The 17,133-nt window shown below is 42.6% G+C and overlaps 1 protein-coding gene across 1 annotated transcript; it reads left to right on the top strand.

Annotated features, from left to right (window-relative positions):
- Window positions 1–760: 760 nt before the first annotated feature.
- On the top strand, window positions 761–12,781 carry pgap4 (post-GPI attachment to proteins GalNAc transferase 4). Its single transcript, XM_084043946.1, has 7 exons — window positions 761–818; window positions 2,651–2,844; window positions 5,287–5,484; window positions 6,906–7,086; window positions 9,472–9,542; window positions 11,277–11,524; window positions 12,240–12,781. Exons 2-7 carry the CDS (start codon window positions 2,659–2,661, stop codon window positions 12,583–12,585), a joined length of 1,230 nt encoding a protein of 409 aa, XP_083900072.1. The 5' UTR covers window positions 761–818; window positions 2,651–2,658; the 3' UTR covers window positions 12,586–12,781.
- The last annotated feature ends 4,352 nt before the right edge of the window (window positions 12,782–17,133 follow it).

Genomic DNA, 17,133 nt, shown 5'->3' with positions numbered 1-17,133 from the left:
TTGGGTTATTTACGGTAAAAACACAGCACTGCGCCTTTACAATGGGCTGATGTTTGATGCTCTCTGGTTGGGTTATTTACGGTAAAAACACAGCACTGCGCCTCTACCAGGGTAAAATGGGCTGATGTTTGATGCTCTCTGGTTGCGTTGTTTACGGTAACACCTAGCCATGGTTCACATGACGCTTGTCTGTCACAAGCGTCATGGCGCAACTTGTTCCTGGTTTTGGCTTTTTCTCCATTTACAGCCCGTACATCTACATAAACGTTCACATTTTAAATATAAAGTGCTGACCTTATGGCCACGGGATGTTACAAGTTAAAACGCGTTGGTCTAAGTACCCGTATCTTCCGTATTGTTCAATAAAAAGCATTTTAATCTGATTGGTGGCCATTTTCTCATAGAGTCATAACGTAATCAAAGTGCAATACACCTCCCAACCGATAGGGTCGCGTAGTTGAAAGTATTCGAAGGCAATTCTTAAAAAATGGCCGCTGATCGGATTAAAATGCTTTTTTATTAAAAAATACTGAAGATACAGGTATTTAGACCCAAGCGTTTTAACTTGTAACATCTATGGCCGTGAGGTCAGAACTTTATATTTAAAATATAAACGTGTATGTAGATGTACGGGTTGTAAATGGAGAAAGTACAAAAACCAGGAACAAGTTTCGCCATGACTGTAATGATGTGACAGTCATGTTTCAGGGGAAGGTAAAAACCAGCGCTGCGCCTCTACCAGGGTAAAGTGGGCTGATGTTTGGTGCGCCTCTAGCAGGGTAAAGTGGGCTGATGTTTGATGGCGGCGGCCAGAAGCTGTGAGTTTGTTTTGTTTTGTTTTGTTTATAAAACATTATGAATCCTTTGATCTCTTTGATCTGATGTTATTAATACAGATTGATTATTGGTTATTGATCTGACATCATTACTTATCGATTTAAACTCACAAAAACAGGGAAACATGTGTTTAAAAAAACACTTTAACCATTACTTTATACTTTGGCTGTTCAACAGTAGCAGATCTACAAGCTCATAGTGCTGCGCTGTGAGCTTGTAGATCTGATATTTTATGACAAAAACGTGAACATTTGTGCTAATATTTGAACAAAACAAACAGATTTTGTACTCAAATATTTGCTTCTGGGGGTCCCTGGAACTGTAACTTTATGATGGGGGTCCCTGGAACTATAACATTATGATGGGGGTCCCTGGAACTATAACATTATGATGGGGGTCCCTGGAACTATAACATTATGTCGTTACTGGCAGAGCTGTGTAACATTTTATTTGCCTCTTCTCTTGGCCAGGGCACACTTGTAAAAGAGACACTAGTCTCAATGTGATTTCTCTGGTGAAATAAAGGTTAAATAAAAATAAAAATAAAATGATGGGGGTCCCTGGCAGTGGTTACTTTAGTAAAAGTACCAATACTGCAATTTAGAAATACTCTGTTACAAGTGAAAGTCCAGAATTAAAAATGTACTTGGGTAAAAGTACAAAAGTTCTGGCATCAAAATGTACTTAAAGTACCAAAAGTAAAAGTACTAAATATTTTAAAATAGATTAAAGTTATCAGACATGTAGGAAGTTATTAATAAAATGATATTAAATAGATTAAAGTTATCAGACATGTAGGAAGTTATTATTAAATGATATTAAATAGATTACAGTTATCAGACATGTAGGAAGTTATTATTAAATGATATTAAATAGATTACAGTTATCAGACATGTAGGAAGTTATTAATAAATGGATTAAATGATTAAAACGGATCAAATTAAAGAGATTAATGAATCATTATTAATCCGGTTTGAAGAGAGATTCACAGCTGAAGACCCTGTTTAGACTGATTATGCTTATTAATAATAATACTAATCATATTTTCAAATAGCAGATCTACAAGCTCACAGCACGTCACACTGTGAGCTTGTAGATCTGCTATTTGAAAATAGCCGATGTAGGAGGTTATGTTTAATTGTTTATGTGTGAGGAAATGATGAGGGGTCCTTTGGTCTTCAACTAAGATGGATTGGTAGAATCAGTGGCGCGGGAAGGGGGGGGGCTACGGGGGCTGCAGCCCCCCTGGTGATGGGAAGGGATTTTATTTTTATTTTTTTAATTTTTAGATTTTTAGATTTTTTTTATTTTATTTATGAGAACGAGAATTAAATAACGTAACCCTAACCTAACCCTAAATCTAACCCTAACCCTAACCCTAAAACCGAAATAAAGTAAAGGGAAAAAAAAGTGCCAAAACACACCCAAACCGGCACATTTTTCGACCCGAAACGTCGCCCTGCGACAGCACGTCGCAGGGCGACGTGCTGTCAGCTTGAATAGCTAAAATCTTGTTGATTTCTAAATATTTTTTTTATCTGTTAATGTTATATTTGAACAGTTTTTCATTGAGCTTTGATAACCTGGCTGTGAAACACAATGTAGTTTTTATGTGAACCTTAAAAAAGCTAAACCTAGTAAAGTCATAATATTATTAATAATAATAGGGTTAATTTGAACTGATTTATACTTAGCTATGTGCCGAAAATATGTACAAGCTCACAACACGTCAAATGTTTGAAAATATACTAATTATTTTGTGTGTGTGTGTGTGTGTGTGTGTGTGTGTGTGTGTGTGTGTGTGTGTGTGCAGAGCACTCGATGTCTCGGTGCAGAGTGTGGCTCAAACTGCGGTTCCTGAGCTGTTCCAGGACCACGGTCCAGGCTCTTCTTCTGTTGGTTCTGACCTTCTGCGTGGCTCTGCCTCTCTGCTGCCACCGCCTGGTCTACAGCTATTACTACATCAAGTCTGTTTACCTGGACTCTATGAGCGAAGCTGCACTACAGGTTAGACTCCTCCCACCTCAACCCCCTAGCATTCACCTCTTCACACTCCACCCCCTAGCACTCACCTATTCAGACTCCACTCCACCCCCTAGCACCCACCTCTTCACACTCCACCCCCTAGCACCCACCTCTTCAGACTCCACTCCACCCCCTAGCATTCACCTCTTCACACTCCACCCCCTAGCACCCACCTCTTCACACTCCACCCCCTAGCACTCACCTATTCAGACTCCACTCCACCCCCTAGCACCCACCTCTTCAGACTCCACCCCCTAGCACCCACCTCTTCAGACTCCACTCCACCCCCTAGCATTCATCTCTTCACACTCCACCCCCTAGCACTCACCTCTTCAGACTCCACCTCATCTGCTAGCACCCAGATGCTAGGTTTATTGTTTACCTGGTAGCCTAGTATACAGTTGCTAGGTTTATTGTTTACCTGGTAGCCTAGTATACAGATGCTAGGTATATTGTTTACCTGGTAGCCTAGTATATAGTTGCTAGGTTTATTGTTTACCTGGTAGCCTAGTATATAGTTGCTAGGTTTATTGTTTACCTGGTAGCCTAGTATATAGTTGCTAGGTTCATTGTTTACCTGGTAGCCTAGTATATAGTTGCTAGGTTTATTGTTTACCTGGTAGCCTAGTATACAGTTGCTAGGTTCATTGTTTACCTTGTAGCCTAGTATATAGTTGCTAGGTTCATTGTTTACCTGGTAGCCTAGTATATAGTTGCTAGGTTCATTGTTTACCTGGTAGCCTAGTATATAGTTGCTAGGTTTATTGTTTACCTGGTAGTCTAGTATATAGTTGCTAGGTTTATTGTTTACCTGGTAGCCTAGTATATAGTTGCTAGGTTCATTGTTTACCTGGTAGCCTAGTATATAGTTGCTAGGTTCATTGTTTACCTGGTAGCCTAGTATATAGTTGCTAGGTTTATTGTTTACCTGGTAGCCTAGTATATAGTTGCTAGGTTCATTGTTTGCCTGGTAGCCTAGTATATAGTTGCTAGGTTCATTGTTTGCCTGGTAGCCTAGTATATAGTTGCTAGGTTCATTGTTTACCTGGTAGCCTAGTATATAGTTGCTAGGTTCATTGTTTACCTGGTAGCCTAGTATATAGTTGCTAGGTTTATTGTTTACCTGGTAGCCTAGTATATAGTTGCTAGGTTCATTGTTTGCCTGGTAGCCTAGTATATAGTTGCTAGGTTCATTGTTTGCCTGGTAGCCTAGTATATAGTTGCTAGGTTCATTGTTTACCTGGTAGCCTAGTATATAGTTGCTAGGTTCATTGTTTACCTGGTAGCCTAGTATATAGTTGCTAGGTTCATTGTTTAGCTGGTAGCCTAGTATATAGTTGCTAGGTTCATTGTTTACCTGGTAGCCTAGTATATAGTTGCTAGGTTCATTGTTTACCTGGTAGCCTAGTATATAGTTGCTAGGTTCATTGTTTACCTGGTAGCCTAGTATATAGTTGCTAGGTTCATTGTTTACCTGGTAGCCTAGTATATAGTTGCTAGTTTCATTGTTTACCTGGTAGCCTAGTATATAGTTGCTAGGTTCATTGTTTACCTGGTAGCCTAGCATATAGTTGCTAGGTTTATTGTTTACCTGGTAGCCTAGTATATAGTTGCTAGGTTTATTGTTTACCTGGTAGCCTAGTATATAGTTGCTAGGTTTATTGTTTACCTGGTAGCCTAGTATATAGTTGCTAGGTTCATTGTTTGCCTGGTAGCCTAGTATATAGTTGCTAGGTTTATTGTTTACCTGGTAGCCTAGTATATAGTTGCTAGGTTTATTGTTTACCTGGTAGCCTAGTATATAGTTGCTAGGTTCATTGTTTGCCTGGTAGCCTAGTATATAGTTGCTAGGTTCATTGTTTGCCTGGTAGCCTAGTATATAGTTGCTAGGTTTATTGTTTACCTGGTAGCCTAGTATATAGTTGCTAGGTTCATTGTTTGCCTGGTAGCCTAGTATATAGTTGCTAGGTTCATTGTTTACCTGGTAGCCTAGTATATAGTTGCTAGGTTTATTGTTTACCTGGTAGCCTAGTATATAGTTGCTAGGTTTATTGTTTACCTGGTAGCCTAGTATATAGTTGCTAGGTTTATTGTTTACCTGGTAGCCTAGTATATAGTTGCTAGGTTCATTGTTTGCCTGGTAGCCTAGTATATAGTTGCTAGGTTCATTGTTTGCCTGGTAGCCTAGTATATAGTTGCTAGGTTTATTGTTTACCTGGTAGCCTAGTATATAGTTGCTAGGTTCATTGTTTGCCTGGTAGCCTAGTATATAGTTGCTAGGTTCATTGTTTACCTGGTAGCCTAGTATATAGTTGCTAGGTTCATTGTTTACCTGGTAGCCTAGTATATAGTTGCTAGGTTCATTGTTTACCTGGTAGCCTAGTATATAGTTGCTAGGTTCATTGTTTGCTCTATAATCTGCAGGACAGCAACCAGAGAGGTCAGGAAGCTCTGCGCTATTGGACCACCAGAACCCCGCCTCCTGAACCCCAAGCTCCGCCTCCGGACCCCCAAGCTCCGCCTCCGGACCCCCAAGGACCGCCTCCCGAGCCTGAGCTGCTGGTCACCGTGGTGACGGCCAGGCGTAGCGGCGAGGGGCGGGACTTCCACTACCTGCTGCAGGTGATCAATAACGACCTTATTATTTAAATACTGTGTAATATTAATATTTATGTGAATGATTCTACATTAATGACCTTATTATTTAAATACTGTGTAATATTAATATTTATGTGAATGATTCTACATTAATGACCTTATTATTTAAATACTGTGTAATATTAATATTTATGTGAATGATTCTACATTAATGACCTTATTATTTAAATACTGTGTAATATTAATATTTATGTGAATGATTCTACATTAATGACCTTATTATTTAAATACTGTGTAATATTAATATTTATGTGAATGATTCTACATTAATGACCTTATTATTTAAATACTGTGTAATATTAATATTTATGTGAATGATTCTACATTAATGACCTTATTATTTAAATACTGTGTAATAAATACATTTCAACAGCTGAAATGTATTTATTTGTTGGTGAACTACTGCCCCCTACAGGTGATGTGTATATAATCTATTAACACGGTCTGAACCGTGTGTTTACAGAGTAGCGCTTCGGTACCGAACACGCTCATGCGCGATGCGCGCCCCCCCCCCCGTTGTAACTCGTGAGGGAAATGTTATGGTTCCAGGTGATGTGTAGTATAATGTATTAAAGGAGACATCCGCGCATTTTAAGTGTTATGTTTGATGTGTGGCAAATCACTCACCAACGTAGAAATGCCCATTGAGTTGCTGAAACTCCCGACAAGCTAACCGCTAATAACAGAACGAGCTAGCGCTAGCTGCTTATCTCTCTGCCTGGCAACACCAGGTTGCCAGGTTCGGAGAGAAACAAGCAACGAGCGTTAGCTCGTTCTGTTATTAGCGGTTAACTTGTCGGGAGTTTCAGCGCCTGTAAGGGTATCATGTGACTCCACAATGAGTGCTAGGAGAAAAAAAACAGACTTTGCATTTGTTAAAATAGGCGAATTTGGGCTATTCACACGCCTCCTATTATGCCAACGGTGGGGGTCGACAGGGGGATCTGTGGAGGAACTCAATGGGCATTTCTACGTTGGTGAGTGATTTGCCACACATCAAAGATAACACTTAAAATGCGCGGATGTCTCCTTCAATGGTGAACTACTGCCCCCTACAGGTGATGTGTAGTATAATGTATTAATGATGAACTACTGCCCCCTACAGGTGATGTGTATATAATGTATTAATGATGGACTACTGCCCCCTACAGGTGATGTGTAGTATAATGTATTAATGATGAACTACTGCCCCCTACAGGTGATGTGTAGTATAATGTATTAATGATGAACTACTGCCCCCTACAGGTGATGTGTATATAATGTATTAATGATGGACTACTGCCCCCTACAGGTGATGTGTAGTATAATGTATTAATGATGGACTACTGCCCCCTACAGGTGATGTGTAGTATAATGTATTAATGATGGACTACTGCCCCCTACAGGTGATGCAGCGTCTTGCAGGCCTGCTGGCTGACTGTCAGCGGGGGGACGTAAACAGACGTTGCGCCGAGGTGCTGGTGTGCGACGTGGAAAGCGGTCCCCTGGGGAACGAGGACGCCTCGCTGCTGGAGGGCTGGTTCCGTGTGGTGCGGCCCTCCCCAGAGGAGCGGAGGAAGATCTCAGGTCAGAGCTTTATTATAGAGTACAGAAGTCTGATGTCATTTACACATCCTACGTTTGTCTACCTGGGTCGCGGTTTCCCCCCCCCCGTTCTGAATCCCCATAGACGTGTTTAATATCGCGTCAAATAAGAACTGTGTTCCAAAAATAAACAAACGACCCCGCGGTGGTTTGACTCTTATGGATATGAAGCATCAACTGACGGTGAGAAAACCATAATGGTTGGGGCAAGATGGTGCTGATGGCAGCCGTCCCATTTGTCCTGTCCTGACTTTTAGTGTTTTAGTAGTGTATTTTTAGTTTTTTAGTGTTTTAAAGCTTAGAGAGGATATAGTCTGACATGTAGCTAAAATGGCCTTTATAACGCTGTTAAAGTACGCTCCGCAATACCTTAAACAACTACGGAGAAACCCAACAGCACCACTCGACCCAGCTACTATCAACAGCCTAAAAAGAATGGCATCCACCGACAACGAAGCCGACCGCGGGGATCCAAAGCGGGGAGGCGTTTTTACCAGCGGATCAAACCGATTGTCGGCGTTCGCCCATGTCGCCGTTACATAACAGAAGAGCCCCGAGGCAGCAATCCATCAAACCTCCAGCCCGTGACGCTCTCTGTCAACAAACAGATACAACACAAACCGAAGCTAAGTGCAGTAAGCTTACCTTCACTCCTTCTGTGCAACGCACGCTCACTTTGCAACAAGTTGGAAGAGCTTGAAAGCAGATTAATCCACACTAAATCCGATATTGCCATCGTAAGTGAGACGTGGTTCAAGGACAATGATACGGCAGAGTCGATTGACATAGATAGATTTACAACATACTCGCACCCCCGAGTTGGCAAAGTTGGAGGGGGCGTGGCTATCTATGTAAACAACAAAATCAGCTCCAAACGCCTGGATATCTTTGTTCCTCCTGAACTAGAGTGCATGTGGATACACACACAGCCACATAAACTCCCTAGATCTGTCCCCAGCATTGCCATTTGTGCAGCATACTTTCCACCCAAATCACCTCACGCAGACCTACTCATAAACCATCTAATTGAGTCAGTCGATGCATTGAGAGTAAAATCCCCTGATATTGGATTATTAATATGTGGGGATCTCAACCATTTGGAAGTGGATGGACTATGTAAAAGTCACAGACTGAAACAAATAGTTAAAAACCCTACACGGGGTAATAATATCCTTGATTTAATAATCACCAACTTATCCCCCCTGTATTCTGTGCCCATCATTACTGAGCCCCTGGACTCCAGTGATACTCACGGTAAACCAAGTGACCACAACTGCATCATTCTCCACCCATCACAGAGGAGAATAGTGAACCATACTGTCCAGAAAGTGTCCAGGCCTATGAAGGACTCCAGCATACAACACTTTGGCCAGTGGATCACAGCACATGAGTGGCATGAGGTCTACTCCAAACTAGAAGTAGTGGAGAAATCCAGTGCTATGTATGCCACGATTAATGAAAAAATCCAGGAGTTCTTCCCCTCAAAGGTTACACGCCTTCACAACCGAGATAAGCCTTGGATGACACCTGAGATAAAAACCCTGATAAACCAGCGCCAGTTAGCATTCCACAACGAGGAATCTGATAGATGGAAGGTCCTTAGAAATAAGGCGAAAGACAAAATTAAATTGGCCAAAAACTCATTCTATAATGAGAAAATTAAATCCCTCAAAAACCAAAATGCCTCGGAGTGGCACAGGCATATTAAGAATTTGGACAATCTTTCACAAAGTGAAGCCATTTTCCACATTGATGGCATTGACCCTGAGGACTTAAAAGGGATAGCAAACTCAATAAATAAATCGCTATGCTTAGTGACACAGTCACTAGCCCCCATTGATCTGGCAGCCCTTCCAGCCTTTCTCCCAGCAGAACCAGCGCCTAAAATCCAGCCCTGGGAAGTTCATGAGAAAATAAAAAGGGTCAACACCGGGGGTCCATATGTATTTGGCCGCAGACCCCCATCTCAAAATATTTTGTTCCAGGGACCCCCCAGAAGCAAAGATTTGAGTTAATGCTTGCTTTAAAAGAATATATATATTCAAAGATTTGAGTTAATGCTTGCTTTAAAAAAATATATATGTTCAAAGATTTGAGTTAATGCTTGCTTTAAAAAAATATATATGTTCAAAGATTTGAGTTAATGCTTGCTTTAAAAAAATATATATGTTCAAAGATTTGAGTTAATGCTTGCTTTAAAAGAATATATATATTCAAAGATTTGCACACATTTTCACGATTTTTCAAAAATAGCAGATCTACAAGCTCATAGCGCGAGTGCCACGCTCCGAGCTTGTAGATCTCTCCCGTAGGAGTATGTATGATGCAATGACCAGTTTGATTAAATGTTGCATTCTTCACCCACAGGAGGAGGAGTCAACATCTTTGAGAAGGAGAAGAGAGATTATGTCTTCTGTCTGAGGAGAGGATGGGAGATGGTGAGAATTCATATTTTATCATCGTTAATAGCAACTCCTTATGGATTAATTATTCAATAAGGAAATGCACTATTTATAATTATAATGATACTTACAGTGTCTGCTGTGTGACTCATTACAATATCACAATACAATGAATGTAGTTCTGATTAGTTATTAATTATAATGGCAGGATCAGTCAAGGAGCACTTCACCCATTGTCAACCTTTTTTCACGGTGCCACCAAACGTGAGCTTGTAGATCTGCTAGATTTATTTTGGTGCACATGGTTGAATATATATTGTGACGTAGCGGGGTAGCTAGAAGGACGAGGCGAGGAAACCATGTGTACGTTTCCCGCTCAAACACTGAGCCCAGATTTATTACCCTGCAGCAGCACAGAGCTAAGCCCAGGTTGAGGGTCTTTTGAAATTGATTGAAATTTTGATTAGGCAAAAGAATGTAAAACAACACAGTTACATTTATAATACTTTTTGTCTAAAATGTCCGACCAAGAAAGTCCTTGTGGACTTGTTTCCGTTGAGGTCCTTGGTATTAATTTCATAGACATATATAGTAGCAACTAAACAGTTCAAATATCAACATAAAAATACAGAGAAAAAATACCACTATGTACAAAAAAAGGCATAAAAAAATATATATATATATATATATACAAAAAAAAGGGGAGGGGGGTCGTCTGTCTACAGGGAAACTGGTACTAGCTCCTCTTTTGGCCTCCAGAAAGATGAGTTTTTAGGGCTGTTTGAAATGAGCCCAGCGAACTGCAGGGTCACTGAACATAAAACAATAAAGAGGGTGGCTACTACATAAAACAATAAAGAGGGTGGCTACTACATAAAACAATAAAGAAGGTGACTACTACATAAAACAATAAAGAGGGTGGCTACTACATAAAACAATACAGAGGGTGGCTACTAGCCTAAGGCTAGTAATAGTGAGAGTGTGTGCTGTGTCTCAGTTAACTCAGTCCAGCATGACAGCACCAACAGAACAGCCTAACTTAACTAACCTACTTTCCCTCCCCCTCCCCGGCACACATGTAGCCAATACCCAAATCAGTGACACCTCCCTCCATCAAAGCAACAGGACACACATGTGTACTGTACATAGTACCCCAGCGTTACAATATTTATAAAGTGAACATTTGTAACTCAAATCTTAGCCTCTGTGGGTCCCTGGAAGATATTTTGAAATGGGGGTTGGTGGCCAAATATATATAATTTCCGCGGGGTCCTTGACATGAAGGACCCCCACCCCCCCCCCCCCCCCCCAAAACACACACACACACACACACACACACACACAATATCAGTGTGATGTTTTTACAGCCAAGATTGGCTTCCAAAGTTAGCAGGAATCCTCCGGTTTGAACAAAATGCCTCAAATCATGAACACAGAGTGCGATTTCCGTGAAAGTTTGCACACACCTTCCCACTAGGCCGAGGAAGAAATGTCAATTGACAATTTTCAAATCAGCCTCATGGTGGCGCTATAACAGGCCGATTCACGTTTTTACCTACAACTGCACCGATCTGCGCAAAACTTTGCACGCACAGCCCCACTAGGCCGAGGAAGAAATGCCACCGTTTTCACACTGGCCTGTTATAGCGCCACCAGGAGGCCACAATAACCTACCTGACCTGGTGGAGACCTGTGCTCCGAGGAGCACCTTTTCTACTCATTATTATTATTATTACTAATAATAGTAATAACGTAATGTTTAATTTGTAGGTGAGACCCCGCCACATGGTGGTGCTAGAGGACGACGCTCTCCCCAGAGAGGACTTCCTGCCTGTGATCCAGAACCTTCTATCCAGGAGGTTCAGTCGCTCCAGCCTGTATGTGAAGCTCTACCATCCAGAGAGACTGCAGAGGTTCTGGAACCCTGAGCCGTACCGACTGCTGGAGTGGCTGGGCCTGGGTCTGGTAGGAGCTACAGTAGTCCTACTTTCTGTTCCTACGGTTACCGTCTGTCCCAGGTTAGTTATTGTCTCCACCAGGCCGAAAGGCATGGCCAGAGAGTATGTTTTGTACCCTGTCTGTCTGTCCGTCCGTCTGTCATTCTGTCTGTGTACAGCTAATCTCCGGCACCGTTGGCGTGATCACAGTGAAACTGTGCACACACACTCCCTGGATGTCAGAGCAGAACCTCTGCCCTTAATCTTTTGGCATGGGCCTGTTATAGCGCCACCAGGAGGCCACTTTTTGCAAAACACATTCGTTGACATTAGTATCTCTATAGTCATTAAACCAAATTAAAATATGAAAAAGTATTTCAGATTTTTCATATTCCATCCTGATCGGCTAAGATTTAAGTTTGTAGCAGTGCTCCGTTTAGAACAAAATGCCTCAATTCATGAACACAACGGGAGGTCGCGATGACATTTATTTTTTCTTTCACGGAAGCACAGTGAAACCCTCAGTGATTAGCAACCATCAGGGGAAGCACAGTGAAACCCTCAGTGATTAGCAACCATCAGATGAAGCACAGTGAAACCCTCAGTGATTAGCAACCATCAGATGAAGCACAGTGAAACCCTCAGTGATTAGCAACCATCAGATGAAGCACAGTGAAACCCTCAGTGATTAGCAACCATCAGAGGATCCATCATACTGGAGATAAATATTCATTGAAAGATCGCTGACATAGTACATAGCACTGAATGAGTTAATGGTCATTTCCTGTGTTGGCAGCCACCTCCTCTTCTTCACCCTCTACACCATGGCGGTGGTGGAGCTGCTGGGCAGACACTACCTCCTAGAGGCCAGGAGGCTCAGTGCACAGCTGTACAGCATCAGCCCGGCCACGGAGTGCTGCACGCCCGCCATGCTGTTCCCCTTTAACTCCTCCCACGCCGTGGCACGACACCTGGACCACGCCCACTGCCTGAAGGGCCACGCCAAGGACATGGTGCTGTACCAGCTGACCCACCCCAGCGGGGGGCGCCACAGAGCCCACAGCCTGGAGCCCAACCTCATCAGTCACATCGGAGCCTTTTCGTCTGTGCGCTCCAACCCCCCCAACCCCAGACTATTATAATATACAGCCCCCCCCCAACCCCAGACTATTATAATATACAACCCCCCCAACCCCAGACTATTATGATATACAACCCCCCCCCCAACCCCAGACTATTATAATATACAACCCCCCCAACCCCAGACTATTATGATATACAGCCCCCCCCCAACCCCAGACTATTATAATATACAACCCCCCCAACCCCAGACTATTATAATATACAGCCCCCCCCAACCCCAGACTATTATAATATACAACCCCCCCAACCCCAGACTATTATAATATACAACCCCCCCAACCCCAGACTATTATAATATACAACCCCCCCAACCCCAGACTATTATGATATACAACCCCCCCCAACCCCAGACTATTATAATATACAACCCCCCCAACCCCAGACTATTATAATATACAACCCCCCCAGACCCAGACTGTTATAACTACAACCCCCCCAAACCCAGACTGTTATAATACAACCCCCCCAACCCCAGACTGTTATAATACAACCCCCCCCCCCACCAGACCCATACTGTTATAACTACAACCCCCCCCAGACCCAGACTGTTATAACTACAACCCCCCCAGACCCGGACTGTTATAATACAACCCCCCCAGACCCAGACTGTTAAACAGGGTGTTTTCCAGGCCCTGGAAAAGGTTTGGAATCAATCAGATGTTTTATAAAATGTTTGTATTTAAATACATAGTTTTTTGGCTGTTGATTTTGTTCATAAAAACATGTCCCAAAACAAAAAGTCTAGCATTATGTGAAATGTACATCTATGTATAGCTAGTGTGGTCTAATGCAGTGCTGCTCAAACTTTGTCATATCAAGGGCCCCCGAAATTATATGTATTTGTTCCAGGGACCCCCCAGAAGCAAAGATTTGAGTTACAAATGTTCGCTTTAAGAAATATATATATTCAAAGATTTGCACAAACTTTCACCATTTTTCAAAAATAGCAGATCTACAAGCTCATAGCGCGGCAGGAATTAATTGGCATAATGACATTGGGGAGAAAAAAGTGGTAAAAAATAATTGGCAACTTTAACTCATTCAGTGCCAGACTTATTTCAAGCTTGTTGATCCCTGTGCCAGCCTTTTTCAGCATTTTTACTCATCTTTCAAGACCCACAGAATATGTTGTGATATGACAAAAACGATAAACAATACCTCAAAATAAAGATTAGACTCTCTACTTTACCCATGAAAAAAAGTGAGTTGCTAGCATGTTCCATTCTGTAGTTATTGGCAGATGAATACAGCTTGGTTTCACCAAAAACAGCCCTTTAGAAAGAGAAACCTGAGATAAATGGATTTTAGTGAAGGAAACTCTCTGAAGCAGAAATCACTCTTTAGCCTTTTATTTTAGACCTCAGCGACATCAGATATATTGATATTATTCTTTTTCAAACAAATTACAAAAAAAAAGAAAAGTGTTTTTTTTTTCCCAGTCTTTTCATAGTTTTAGTCAGCAAGGCTCAGCTTTGCGTGATACAGTGCAAAGCATTCCCCCTTATGCAGGGGCACCTGACAGGCTTGGCAGTAGAACTTGGTCTCCCTACGCAGGTTATTTTTTGAGCAGATCCTGCAGCGTTTCCCTGGTCGCTGCTTACGGGGGGTCGGCCTAAGCCGAACAGGAAAATGGCCTTCCATGTTCTTGGCAGACAGCCTGGTCTGAGGGTCAAGGTGTGGCACCCTAGGATCCCGTGCAGGTCGTCTTGGGGCGGTCCATGCCTTGATGATACTGAACATGAAGTTCAACATTGTATTATATTTGCCCTGTGGCTGTTTGGCTCTGTACAGTACAAAGGCATTATAAACACATATTTGGAACATGTACACAGCAAATGTGTTGGTCCATTTGGTGGACTTCCTCGTGAACGGGTAATAGGCTATGTTCTGATCCATTTTGTCAACGCCATTCATTTCGGCGTTGTACTCCACAATACAAACCGGCTTCATTTTTGGCACCCTCTCTCTACAGCCTCTCTGCCATACCCGCACCTCTTCCATCTCATCTGGGTGGAGTGTCGTCACCATTCGGACCACATTTGTATCCAGCCATGCTATGACCATCATCCCGGCCTGGTGAAGCGCAAGCCTTTCCCCCACGGGCAGGTCAGAAGTGGACACATCGCGTATGGCCAGTGGTTCGCCTTATTTCTTTCTCAGTGTACCGCACACGTGGGTCTTCATGGTCAGGAGCTTATGCCGCAATTTCACCAAGTTGTAGTAATTGTCCATATAAAGATGGTATCCATAACCTGAAAGGCCATCTAGGAGAGAGGTCACCGTTTTTGGTCAACATTTTGTCCCTTACCACAGTATGGCCTCAGATTATAGCAATAGCCGGTCTTGGAGTCACAGAGGATGTATATGACTTTATTCCATATCGTATCAGCTTTTGGGGGTTGTACACTCTGAAACTAAGTCTTCCTCTCCACAGCAAAGTGCCTTCATCGATTGAGATGTTGACATCTGGCTGGTAAAGTTCCTGGAATTTTGTGACCAGGTAGTCCAAAATAGGGCGGATCTTGAACATTTTGTCTCTACGATCGTGTGCTGCTGTGTTGTCAGTGAAGTGCAGGAATCTCAGTATGAGCTGAAATCTGTTTCTGGACATGGTCTTGTTGAAGTAGGGGGTCGACTTTACTTCATCTGTTGACCAGTACATGTGATACTCAGGCTTCAGAATTATTCCAGTGAGAAACAAGAGCGCTGGGAATGCTTTTAGTTCCTCCACTGTGACATCTGTCCAAGCGCGTACTCTAGAGTGTGGGTACATGTCCTTTATCTTCTGAATGGACTGTTCTGCATACATGTTCGTCTGATCAACTATGATTTGAAGCAGCTCATCAGTCAGGAATAACTCCAGGAAGTCGAATGGTTGATCTGACTCCAAATCAGCAGCAGCATTGAGAAGTCCTGGCTCTGCAGTGAATGGAATATGTTCTGGCTGCCAATCCTTCTCATCCATGCCATACCAGCAGTCCTCATCCAGGTCACCACGCCCACGCCCCTTCTGTTGCTGTGGTTGACCTGTACATTACAGAAATACATAAAATACATAATTACCATAAAATACATAATACATGCATTTACCATACAATACATTTTTTTTATTTGCGTGGCAAATGTGATGTGCAAAAAATACACCTTTTGTTCTCACCTCGATTTGTTCTGCCAACAGGTGGTGTAGAAATGAAACAGGACTGTGCATCTCTCGGCTCAGTATCTGAAATCACAATAATACAATATCAAATGGTTATGATAAATATATGTGCACAAAATCAAATCAAGTGTTTACACTGTCTCTGGGCCATGCCTTTAGACACTTTTAGAATGAATGAGAGACTTTTTACAGTTGCTGTGTGGAGTTTTAGTAAATGATAAAGCATTGAACAATCAGATAGGATACACATTTATTTGTCCACTTGTTTCAAGCTGGCTTGGGTTGTGAAAATGTATCTGTATTGATTGATTTATTGAATACTTTATTTTAGCAGTTTGCAAAAAAAGCACATTTCAATACAAGGTCAGCTAAGAGGATTTAGAACCCAAGAAAGCCTATGGCTTGTTTACAATTTTTTTTGGAAGAAAAAAGGAAAATTCTTACCACTGTCACCACTGTCAGCACATAACAACTGCATGAGATCAGGTTCAGGCCGTTCAGACTGAGGGCGCCTCTCCTCCAAAGCTGCTTCTAAAACACAGTACACAAAAAGGCAATTAGTGAACATGATAAAAACATCTTCTTATACACATACTGTATGTGTGTGTGCGCCTGCTTGTATATTTGATAGCAGATCTACAAGCTAGTACTGTACATATAAATACATTCATTTCATCTCAAACACGATAAAAATGTCTTCTTACTGAATTATTATTGAGTCAATGAAGGATAGATTTACCCGGACATATATGTGTGTGTGCGGCTGCTTGTATATCTGATAGCAGATCTACAAGCTCAGTAGTAGGCGCACACAGTAACATGTCCGTGAGCAACAACATGTGGTTCCTAGACTTCCTACTTACTGCATAGCAATACACTCACCGTGATCCTCTCTCATCGGGACCCACTCCTCGTCCATCTCAAAATCGGACGCAGACGCTTGTGAATGATATGGACTCTCCACATATTCACGTCGACCTCTGCGACGGGTCCGGCGGAACCCATGGCCACACTCTCAGGAACCCCCGGGGAAGGGAGCATAGTTAGTCCCGGGGACGGCGGGGGAGTGTGTTGCTCAACAATACCCTCCTACTCCTCCTCCTCCTCGCCATCAGAGAGGTCTGATCTCGTGTCTAAAGGATCGGACACGGCGTGGCGAAGGAACGGCATCGTTTCGAACAGGGTGCGCTGGCGAGACGATCCTGGAGCCATACTGGGCCCTGGGGCCATCCTGGACCCTGGAGCTGAACGGGACCCAGGGACAGGATTGTCCACAAAACGTCTTGGAGGACGGCGTGTGCGACCGGAGCCGCGCCTTGTCTTCGCTAGCACCTTCGACATGTTGTTGTTGGGCGTAGACTACTAACTGGATCACTAGCCTACTACT

This window comes from Gymnoscopelus microlampas (assembly GCF_963454915.1).
Source record: "Gymnoscopelus microlampas genome assembly, chromosome: 2".
NCBI lineage: Eukaryota > Metazoa > Chordata > Actinopteri > Myctophiformes > Myctophidae > Gymnoscopelus > Gymnoscopelus microlampas.
The sequence above is the reverse complement of the archived record's forward strand: the minus strand, read 5'-3'. Positions and strand labels throughout refer to the sequence as shown.